General features: G+C 43.0%; 1 protein-coding gene across 5 annotated transcripts in view; it reads left to right on the top strand.

Annotated features, from left to right (window-relative positions):
- Positions 1-12,174, top strand: part of LOC137372947 (low-density lipoprotein receptor-related protein 8-like) — a 123,955-nt gene that overhangs the window by 62,611 nt on the left and 49,170 nt on the right. For all 5 annotated transcript variants that reach the window (XM_068037501.1, XM_068037500.1, XM_068037502.1 and 2 more), the window contains exon 3: positions 8,305-8,427. In XM_068037501.1, coding sequence (XP_067893602.1) covers positions 8,305-8,427 — 123 coding nt within the window. The remainder of the gene's footprint in view (positions 1-8,304; positions 8,428-12,174) is intronic.

The raw sequence follows: 12,174 nt of genomic DNA, 5'->3' as shown, positions 1-12,174 counted from the left end.
TTGGTCCCTAATGATCCCTACTCTTTCCCTGGTTATCCTCTTGCCCTTAATATACTTATAAAATGCCTTGGGATTTTTCTTTATCTTGCCCGCCAGTGTTTCTTCATGTCCCATCTTCGCTCTCCTAATTACTTTTTTAAGTACTCCCCCTACACTGTCTATACTTCTGTAGGGCCTCCGCTGTTTTCAGCGCTCTGAATCTGCCATTAGCCTGTTTTTTTTTATCCTTTATCCAATCCTCTATATCCCTTGACATCCAGGGTTCCCTGGACTTGTTGGTCCTACCCTTCACCTTTACGTGAACATGTTGTCCCTGAACTATCACTATTTCCTTTGTGAATGACTCCCACTGGTCTGATGTAGACTTTCCTTCAAGTAGCTGCTCCCAGTCCACTTTGGCCATATCCTGTTTTATCATATTGAAATCGGCCTTCCCCCAATTGAGTACTTTTATTTCCCGTCTCTCTTAGTCCTTTTCCATAACTACCTTAAATCTTAGCGTTATGGTCACTGTCCCTGAAATAATCCTCCTCTGACACTTCTACCACTTGTCCAGCTTCATTCTCTCAGATTAAGTCCAGTACCGCCCCTTCTCTTGTCGGACTTTCTACATGCTGTAGAGTTTAGAAGACTGAGAGATGATTTCACTGAAACTTACAAAATTTACAGGGCGTGACAGGGTGGATGTAGATAGTATGTTTCCTTTGGCTGGTGAGTCTAGAACCAGGGACACAGTCTCAGAATAAGGGGAAGGCCATTTAAGACTGAGATGAGGTAAAATTTCTTTACTCAAAGGGTGGTGAATCTGTGGAATTCTTTACCCCAGAGGGCTGTGGAAGCTCAATCATTGAAATCGATAGATATCTAGATACTAATGACATCAAGGGATATGGGGATCACACGGGAAGTGGCATTGAGGTAGATGATCAGCCATGATCTAATTGAATGGTGGAGCAAACTCGGTGGGCTGAATGTCCTACTCCTGCTCCTATGTTCCTATGAATAGGGCTGGATAGTCTACCATCGATATTACCCAACCCATTTAGTCTCCTGGACAAAGGTCTGAAGTGTATTTCCCTTCCCTTTTTGAAAATAAATTGCAAGTAACATTAGAATCACTGTCTACTCTATAACTTACATCCTTTCCCACACTAAGTTCTACTTTCCTATCCTCCTTTCCCAATGTCCTAGTGGCTCACCAACCCCCAATATAGCAAATCACAAATGCTTGTCTTTATGGACAAATCCCTCCAAGGCCTTGTCCCTCTTCACCTCCTGAAACTTCCACCAGCTCCTCCTCACAGCAGGTATCCTCCAATCTTTTAACTCTGGCCTCCTTTTAGTTCTCCACTCGGTCCAATGCAACTTTGGATGCAGAACCATAAGCAGCCTCAGCGTCACCTTCTGCAACTTCCTCTATAAACTCCTCTGCCTTGCTATCCTCTCCCTTCTTTCAGAAGCAGCCTCAAAACCTACCTCCTTGCCCATGCCTTTGGTTACCTACCCAGACCTTGCTTTCATCACTGCTTCTCTCCCTAAACCTCTCCACCTTCCTTTTTTATTTTAAGACTCTCCTTTAAACCCAGCTCTTTGACCAAGTGTTTGGTTATCCTTTTCTAATATCTCCTTCTTTGACTTGGTGTTTGTTTTGTCCTTACACCTCTGTGAATTGCCTAGGGACTTTTCTACATTAAAGGTGCTTGGTTGTTGTTGCTGCTTGATGTACATTTGCATCGCTGTGACTCATTTTTGGCCAGTTCAATACATTAAAAGGATGCATATTGTTGCTGCTGCTGCATTATATATCCTAGACCATTTGTCAACCTTTGCATGCAAATTCGATGGGTAAGCAGTTTGTGAACCATCATACGATTCAATCATGTCTTTATGTACTTAACCATATAATCATCAATTCAGTTCCTCACTACGTTACTCATAGGCTATGTATACACCAGTACAATATGATGCATTTGTGATGGTACGAATGTTGAATTGTCTGAGTAAAGTGCCTTTTCACAGAATGCTTCTAATCTCCTTTCTCATAATATTCCAACTGCCCCCGGTTTTTCCCCCCTGTTCTACTATAGATGCTGACTCAAGCTTAACTATCATCCTATAGCCACTGGCTAAACTCTGGTAACTAATCTAAGTGGCCATTCTCAATGCATTGCGTGTCTGCAACATACTTGACTGTGAGGAGGTTATAGTGAAGCCAATCCTGATGTTCATGTGCGTTTCCCAATGGTAGATGCCAGCGAGGCATAGGAACTATGGTTGTTACTTTTGATATGTTTTTGCTTCCCTAGCCCAGCGTGTTGAGGTGAATTGCCTTTGCAGGTTAAGATCCGCCAAATTATCACGGACAAATTAATAAAAATTACTGAATAGAGGCACAAAATAAACCAGCCAGTGCTCGGGAGAACATTAATAGTGCATTATTTATATACCGTAAGTACTTTATGGAGAAACTATCCAATGGAACATGCTCCCTCACAAAGTAAGCACCATAAAACTCTAATAACACCTCAAACGTTTAGTAGGTATTTTATGGCACTAAAATGCCTACAGATGTTTCACGATTTTTATTTTAATCTATTTGGTTTGTAAAACTGCAACTATAAACTTGTTTACCCATGCCAGTTGAAAGATGATGATTTCTCTTCACTGACTCTATGACTTATTTTCTACTAATATCATTTTACGAACATAGGAATTAGGAGCAGGAGTAGGCCACTCGGCCCTTCGAGTCTGCTCCACCTTTTAATATGTTCATGGCTGAACTGATTACTCCACATTTCCACCTACCCCCAATAACCTTCCACCCCCTTGCTTATCAAGAATCTTTCTACCTCTGCCTTAAAAATATTCAAAGACTCCGCTTCCACCACCTTTTGAGGAAGAGAGTTCCAAAGACTCACGACCCTCTGAGAGAAAAAATTTCTCCTCATCTCTGTCTTAAATGGGCGACCCCTTATTTTTAAACATTGACCCCTAGTTCTAGATTCTCCCACAAGGGGAAACATCCTTCTTTCATTTTTCATCTTTCCGTTGTCACTGGTAGTGGTTGGCAGCCAGAGGTAAGAGAATGATTGTGCATCAAATAGCAGGCTTTGAACATTGGCACTAAACAGCGGCCTGCTTATCCAAAGGGGGCTCTGCTTTGGCTCAGGTGTAGAATCTCTTGTAACTTTCTTTTTTAATGCAATTACTGACTATTAATGGCATCTGACAGGCTGTAATATAACAGGATAGCATAGCATGTCTATCATTAACAGATTGGATGTTGTTTAGTAATACAGAACTTGAGTATTGCTGAAAAAAGAGACATGGGCCAGGATTTAACTCTGGGCAGACGGGAGCTGGCTAACGATTGAAAAGTTGTTGGCGAACCCGCTTCCGCCTTGCCTGGGGATCCGGCCCATATTTTGCAGGTTACCGGGCTGTAATTGGTGTGAGCTGGGACTTCCAACTGCTTGAGGTAGGAAGTCCCGCCTAATAGAGCTGCCGGCCAATCAAAGGGCCGGTAGCTAACTGTCCCAGCAGCACCACCGGGAGCAGTTGCCACTGCTGGGACTGCAGCCCAGCTTGAAGAAGCAGATGTTGGGGAGCCTGGAACAAAGGTAAATTTTGGTTGCCTCATCGCAGGTGATCAGGCAGGCCCTGGCGAGGCAAGGGTGGTCGATTGGGGGGATGGGGGGGGGGTGGGGGTGTGTTTGGTGTTGGGGGTGGTTGGGACAGCGGGGGCGGCTCTCCATCGGGCACAGGGTGGGGCCGGGAGCAGGTCGGGAAGGGCTCCCAGGGCATCCCGCTTCATTTTATGCCAACCCCCTCCCCCCACCCTGCCACCATCCCGCTTTTTGGGGGGGTGGTAAAATTCAGCCCATGGTGTTGAAGCTTTTCGGCTGTTTGCAATAGGCAGAGTACTGACCATATTCAACCAGCTCATACTTGCAAAATTATGAATACATTGTCTAATGTTAGATGTAATTCCACTATTGGATAATAATTACTGAACAATCCCGAGCGTGCTAAGCATTAGACTAACAACCATTTTAAGATTATCAGTCAGGCTTGCAATGTGGCTCAATTATGCTTGCTAGAAGCTACATATATTCATAAGCAGGGACCTGTCCTCTGCAGGCAAAAGGAACATGCCCAGGCTTTGCACCTTTTTTGAATTAAACAAAGCTTGGGGGCAATAGTTTCCTGGTGCATTCGCCATGGCAACACCTCGACCAGAGACCACGAGCCAACCAATCGTCACCCTTTTCTCATGCTGTATAAATTGTTGCTCCCTTTTGAAATTTGGCATTCTTGCTTCAGTCCTGATGAGTGCAAGATGAAAAGTTTTGACCAGATAGGATGTTTTCAGTTATTGTTTAAATTTAAAAGCGCACTTGACAGTGTTTCTAAAACTGAGAATCTGGTGTACTGTTCAGGTTTTATGTCTGTTTTACAGAAACAAAACCTTCCCATGCTGTGAGTTCATCAAATTAATAAAGTAACATTGATGTTTTTAACCCCCTACCCTAGAATAGCTATGTGATTGATGGAATGTGGGTGGCCAAGAAAATTGCAGATAAATGGCAGTACAACAAAATAGGTAATTGTGCAGAAAACCTATTTTATGCTTTATACATAAGTGTATTAAATGACAGTCAGGGATATGTGGGTGAGTTGTGTAATTGTCTTTTATATGCATATTAGGGGACAAACGTGTCTCTGCCACCTGCGTACCTTTGTTGCTAGAATTTCAGCAAAGAATGATTATTAATATCTGCATCCAGGATGTGAATTACTTGCTAAGTTCCTGCAAGTTCTCAGTTTTTTTTATCTTGCTTTTGTTTACCTTATTCAGTACATCTGCCTAGTCTATTTACTACCCTGAGGGAAAGCTGCATATAAATACTCCCTAATCCCCACAGATTTTACAGCAAAGTGTCAGGGTATTTATCTATCCTCACACTTCCAATATTCAGCCTTGGCCTACTGCCCTCTACACTCTTGCCCCAGCCCCATTTGGGCTAAAACAATATAAGAGCAATGTCCTGTGGAGTAATTGATGATTAATCTCTATCATTATCTACACTCTGTATTTCCCTGCTTTTACCATTCTAAGTAATGATGTCAGTAATACACTATGGCCTAGCTTTCCAGTATAGGTGCAGTTTAGATTCATATGGCAAGTGCTGGGTTTCAAGTAGGATAAAATAGCAGTATGCTATTTTAATCATAAGAAATTTGTGAAGAGGTTGGTACCTTGTGTCACTTATGCCACTGTCCCCATTCAACAGCATTGCAGCAAGCCTGTAGAAGGTAGTGGCAAGTTTGGCTTTAGCTGACTATTCCTGTATTTGAATGTGCCAGCTCTGTAATGTATGGTAGCAATAAGGATCCTTGGCACAGCTCTGCATTTGGCTTTCTGCTGGCCTCAACTCAGTGGCCACTGTTCCCCGCTGCTTGCTTGTTGCCAGGCAGGTGCATCTAAGCTTGTAGATATCATAGCATCTTGGTGAGTGGGTGCAGCTAGTCGGTGTATTGTGCTTGTTGGTCACCCTGGCATGCCTACTTCATGCAGTGCCACTGGAAGCATGACTAACTGCGGTTATGCTGGGAAGCACCCAACATTATGGGTAGTCAGACACTCGTGTATTTTAGTGGTGCTATCAGTTCCAAGTCTCTATTTTGAAAAGAAAAAACTTCCATATTCACTAATTACCTATTAAAGTGAGGTCTGGTCCTTTCTGTATGCAGTTACAAGTGTGTCTGGGCACATGGGCAAGGAGCACCTCTTGTGCAGCTGGCTGCCTGACTGTCTCCTGCAGGCACCGTAGGTCCTCCTCTTCAACCATCTCACATAAGGCATTCCAACTGGGAACAATTGTTGGCAGTAATAATAGCTGGAAAGGGAAAGGAGCCATAGACAGTTTAGCATCAGTAAGTGAGAAAAGAACCAGATGGTGATATAATCACCAAAGAAAGTCAGGGTGGGGGGGGAAATGAAAAGCAACACAGCGACAAACGGTAAGAAGCAGCTTCTCTGATAGGGCGTTACATAGCACAATTTTGAAGAACAGGTCAACATTCCTCTCTCGACCAACAGCACCAAAAAGCTGATTAACTGGTTATTTGTCTTGTAGTTTGATGGGAGCTTGCTGTATCCAAGATGGCTGCTGTGTTTACCCACAGAACAGCAGTTGCTGCACTCAGAGTCATTTGCTGCTTGTGAAGCATTGAGCGATGTTTCTGCAAGACACAATAAGGTATTCTCGCTGTGTGAGGGAGGTGCACTGAAACCATCCTTGCGTTTTCAGCTATGGGTACCTCAGTTCAACGTGAACCTGGTGGACCCCTAATACTGGCATCGGATAACATCAGACCAGTGGACGGGCAGTGACACTCAGTCCCGCTAGTGTATCTTCTGTTCTTCCTCAATCTTCTCTCTACCTATTTTCTCACCTGCTCTCCTGTTGGCACTGACTCTTGCTGAGGCACAGTATGGTTGTGGGAGATGTTGCTTTCTATTACCTTGCACAAATCGCCATTGTTCTCAGGCAGGCTATTTGACTGTGAAGGGCAGCGCAGCCAGACCTGATCCTGTCCTCATTGTAACTGCTTCAAAGGTCAGAGCTGTTCACACTCAGCAACTCTCACATCCTGATCTGGCAGATAGTTGGTTGCAGATAAATACACAATGATGCATCATTAGTTTGGATCTATGGAACAGGTGACCCCAGATAGATTAGTGTCTCTCCAGCCACTTTATTTCCTGTGTTCTATGTGTGTAGAATGCAGATCAATCTCTGAACATGTTCTTCAATTTTAGGCACTTTCGGCCCAATTTTAATTGTGTGTAAGTGGATGGGTTTTGAATTAGTTAAAATCGCGCTTGTTTGTTCCAAAGTGACAAGAAAGAGTAAAAGTACCAGTCATGTCTCAGTAGTGGTGCTCTTGTCTCTGATTTGGAAAGTTGTGAGTTCCATTCCTACTCCAGGGGCTTGGGCACATGATTTGGACTGATTCTTCTGTGTGGTGTTGGGGGGACTGCTACATTGTCTGAGGGTTTGTCTTTCACATGGGACATTGAGACTGATGCACTGTCTGCTTCCTTGGGTGGATGTGGTAGATCCCGTGGCACTATTTTGAAGAAGAGCAGAGGAGTTCTCGCTTGTGTCCTGGCTGGTGTTTGTCTGTCAACCAACATCACTGGGGCAGATTGTCTGGTCATCGTGGCATTGCTGTTTGTGGGGCCTTGCCTTTTGTGGGTTGGCTGTTGAGTTTCCTGCATTGCAATGGTAACTGCACTTCATTGGCTGCGGAGCAGTTTGGGATGTCCTGAGATTCTGGGGTACTGTCTTTTGAATGAGGCGTTAACCCAAGACCCTGTCTGACTGGAGGGCTGTTAATATTTGCAGGAGGTCCCTGTAACCGAGGAGGAGTTGATTGCCAGCAGTTGGCCCAGTTACCACAGGGGAGCTGATTGCTGATGGTTGGCCCAGTTATGGGGGGGTAGGGGGGGGTGCATGGGGGAGTTCTGTTTAAGGCATGTGTTATTTCCTGCGTCCCTCAATCAATGCATGTTAGCCAGACTAATCAGATTTAGCATTTTTTGTTAACTTACATGCTGCCTATTTTACATTTGTGTCTGTTCCTAAGCAACAGACATAAAAAGGAAGTTGCAATTTGCCTAAAGGAGCCTCACTCCACCTGAAGTGAGAGATACAATGACATTCAGAGTGTAGTGGGAGGAGATGGCTTGATATCTGCTCTGTATAGTGAGTGTGTTCACAAGGTAAGTACACGAGGGAGAAGGGAATAGAAGGGTATGCTGCTAGGGTGAGAGGAAGTAAAATGGGAGGAAGCTCATGTGGAGCATAAACACTGACATAGACCAATTGGACCGAATGGCCTGTTTCGCTGCTGTAATTTTGAAATAATACTAGGTGCAAAAAAAGGACAATGGGCATAAAGGCTAGAACTGAAGTGTCAGTATGAGAAAGATAGCAGGAATAGTCAACAGTTGACCAATATATGCAAAAATGCAATGTACTTGCTTGTGCCCTTTAATCAGTTAGCGCCACAATTGATTCCCAGATCACCAATTTCATGTGGGAGTCATTTAGAAAATAGGTCTTGCATACCTGAACATGTCCTTTTTCTCCCAAATGAATATTTAAACCAGGTCCCCCCTGCTTGAGGTGGGTACAAAGCTGTGGAAAATCTGTCTGAATTTTAGAATTGAGCAGCAATCAAACTACTTTTTTTCCATTGCACTAAGTCTTGTGAATTCTGTTTATCAAACAGCTAAGAAAACCTGTGCAACAACGGAATTTACCTGTGACAATGGTGACTGTATCTTGGAGAGCTGGCGCTGTGATGGAGAAGAGGAGTGTATGGATGGATCAGATGAATTGGCTGCAATGTGCAGTGAGTAACCTAGTTTGAAAGAGAATATCTCGATAAGTCATTGAGGTAAACTGGGAAGACCCTGTATCAAAGCACTGAAGTAAACGAGCAGCTTAGAATCACTGTTTTAGTGGAGGCTGAGAACCTGTTTAGAGAAGCATTTACTGAATTGTCCCATAATCCTAAATGTTAGATGCACTTACCCATTTCTCTCTGTCACCTCCTGTTTTCACACTTTTGAACTGTTGATTAGAGGCAGCTTGTGGGGAATTATTTTGTGTCGGATTCCCTTTTGTGACATCCTTAAATTCCATACACTTATGTTATGAATGGGGGCACCGACTTGTGAGTAGATTGATGGTGCTGCTAGATGGGAGTTCTGAATGATTCTAAATTCTTGTGTTTATTTCAGAGTTCTTATCTGTCATGCATATGAATGAGCAAAATTCAAGAGAATAACAGAACAATTTGCAGCAATAGATCTATAGCAGGGTAACCATTTACATTGATATCAGAAAGACTGTTTAACAATTAGATTGGGAGTCTTTACAGATTAGCCAAATAATCAAAACATTTACTGGCCAATTTGAAAATTCCTCTTTTCCGCCATTCATAGTTTCCTGTCTATCTCCTTTTATCTGTCAAAGGTACTGATCCCTGCTATGTCGTTATGTGGCTCAGCATCAAATTTTGTCTCATAACTCCTATGAAGCACCTTGTGACCTTTTACTACATGAGGGGTGCTATATAAATGCATAAAATATATATTATATATAAATGCAAGTTGTTGTTGTTCTAGATTGTTACCGTCACTGTTCAACATACCTCACCCAAGTGGGCATTTGTCACTTGTTAGACGGGACGATGAATGTCAACTGTGGAGAGTCTCACAGTTGAACCCATTCCTGCCCTTACCTAGTATCCACACACATGCAGCGTCCTGCAGGGCTTCCTGGACAGTGATTGGAAGTGCAAACCTTGGCTGAGTTTTATTTTCTCTCTATAGCCAAATGTGAAGTCCCAGTGCAATCTTGGAATCAGCTAACTCCATATAGACCAGGGATCAAAACTGGGACCTTCCTGGTTTGTAGGACTCAATTCTACACCTGGCTGTGTAACTTTTGACTGTATTATTGAAGGGAGAACAAAATTTTTGATTTTGGGTACACTGGAATAGGACTCGGCCATTTAGCCCCTCGATCCTGTTCCACCATTCAGTGAGAGCATGCTTGATCCATGACCCAACTCCATATACCCACCTTTGTTCTATATACCTTAATATGTTTGATTAATGAAGATCTGTCAATCTCCAATTTTACATTAACAATTGATCTAGTAACAATTGACATTTGTGGGAGAGTTCCAAACTTCTGCCATCCTTTGCGTGTAGAAGTATTTCCTAACCTCGCTTCTGAAAGGTCTAGCTCTAATTTTTCGACTATAGCCCTAATCCTAGACTTCCCAACCAGTGGAAATAGTTTTTCTCTATCTATTCTATCTGTTCCCTTAATATCTTGAAAACTTTGATCAAATCACCCCCTAAGCTTCTAAATTCGAGGAAATAACAGCACTAGTTTGTATAGTCTCTCCTTGTAATTTAACCCTTGGAGTCCAGGTATCATTTTGGTAAATCTACACTACACTCCCTCCAAGGCCAGTATATCATTTTTAAGATGTGGTGCCCAGAACTATTTACGGTACCCCAGGTGTGGTCTAACCTGGGCTTTGTATTGCTTGTATTCTGGTCCTTTAGCTATAAAGCCCAGATTTAATTAACCATTTTGATTATTTTCTGTATCTGTTCACAACTTTTTAATGATCTATGTACAAAAAAGTAACCAATGCATAGGGGTGGAAGATGTTGGTATGGTTCTTAATGAGTGCTTTGCATCTGTCTTCACAAAAGAGGGGGACAGTGCAGATATTGTAGTCAAGGAGGAGGAGTGTGAAGTATTGGATATGATAAACATTGGGAGGGAGGAAGTATTAATGGGATTAGCATCCTTGAAAGTGGATAAATCACCAGGACCTGATGAATTGTAGCCCAGGCTGTTGAAAGAAGCCAGAGAGGAAATGGCGGAAGGTCTGACCATCATTTTCCAGTCCTCAATGGATACTGGTGTGGTGCCAGAGGATTGGAGAACTGCTAACGTTGTATCTTTGTTTAAAAAGGGAGAGAGGGAAAGACCGAATAATTACAGGACAGTCAGTCTAACCTCAGTAGTGGGAAAATTATTGGAATCAATTCTGAGAGACAGGATAAACTGTCACTAGAAGGGCACAGGTTAATCAAGCATAGTCAGCATGGATTTGTTAAGGGAAGATCTTGTCTGACCAACTTGATTGAATTTTTTGAAAAAGTAACAAGGGAGATAGATGCAGTTGATGTGGGCTACATGGATTTTAGCAAGGCTTTTGGCAAGGTCCCACATGGCAGGCTGGTTAAAAAAATAAAATCCCATGGGATCCAGGGAGGTGCAGCAAGGTGGATACACAATTGGCTCAGGGGCAGGAAACAAAGGGTAATTCTTGACAGGTGTTTTTGCAACTGGAGGGCTGTTTCCAGTGGCATTCCGCAGGGCTCAGTACTGGGTCCCCTGCTTTTTGTGGCATATATTAACGATTTGCACGTAAATGTGGGGGGGGCATGCTCAAGAAGTTTGCAGACGACACAAAGATTGGCCATAATAAAAACAAGAAGTGCTGGAAATACTCAGCAGGTCTAGCAGCATCTGTGGAGAGAGAAGCAGAGTTAACGTTTCAGGTCAGTGACCCTTCTTCAGAACTGGCAAATATTAGAAATATGAAAGATTATAAGCAAGTAATGCGGGGGTGAGGCAAGAGATAACAAAGGAGAAGGTGTAGAAAGGACAAGGTCACAGAATAGTTGACCAGAAGGTCGTGGAGCAAAGGCAAACAATATGTTAATGGTGTGTTGAAAGACAAAGCATTAGTACAGATAAGGTGTTAACGGACTGAAAATTGAACAGCTGCAAGTACAAACATGAAAAAAAACAGTGGTAAGCAAACTGAACAAACTAAGATGAAACAAAATAAAATAAAGACAAAATATATGTATAAAAAAAACTAAAAATAAAAGTAAAATGGGGGGCCCGTCATGCTCTGAAATTATTGAACACAATGTTCAGTCCGGTAGGCTGTAGCGTGCCTAATCGGTAAATGAGATGCTGTTCCTCGAGCTTGCATTGATGTTCACTGGAACACTGCAGCAAGCCCAGGACAGAGATGTGGGCATGAGAGGAGGGGGGGTGTGTTGAAATGGCAGGTGACAGGAAGCTCGGGGTCATGTTTACGGACTGAAAGAAGGTGTTCCGCAAAGCGGTCACCCAATCTGCTGTTCCTTGAGCTTGCGTTGATGTTCACTGGAACACTGCAGCAATCCCAAGACAGAGTTGTGAGCATGAGAGTAGGGAGGAGTGTTGAAATGGCAAGCAACCGGAAGCTCGGAGCGTTAACACCTTATCTGTACTAATGCTTTGTCTTTCAACACACCATTAACATATTGTTTGCCTTTGCTCCACGACCTTCTGGTCAGCTATTCTGTGTGACCTTGTCCTATCTACACCTTCTCCTTTGTTATCTCTTGCCCCACCCCAGCTTTACTTGCTTATAACCTTTCACATTTCTAATATTTGCCAGTTCTGAAGAAGGGTCATTAAGCGACTCTTGGATATGTACATGGATGATAGTAGAATGAAGGGTAGGTAGTTAGTTTGATCTTAGAGTAGGTTAAAGGTTTGGCACAAC

The sequence above is a fragment of the Heterodontus francisci genome, chromosome 8 (assembly GCF_036365525.1).
Source record: "Heterodontus francisci isolate sHetFra1 chromosome 8, sHetFra1.hap1, whole genome shotgun sequence".
Classification (NCBI taxonomy): Eukaryota; Metazoa; Chordata; class Chondrichthyes; order Heterodontiformes; family Heterodontidae; genus Heterodontus; species Heterodontus francisci.
Note: the sequence above shows the minus strand (reverse complement) of the source record. Positions and strands in the feature narration are given on the sequence as shown.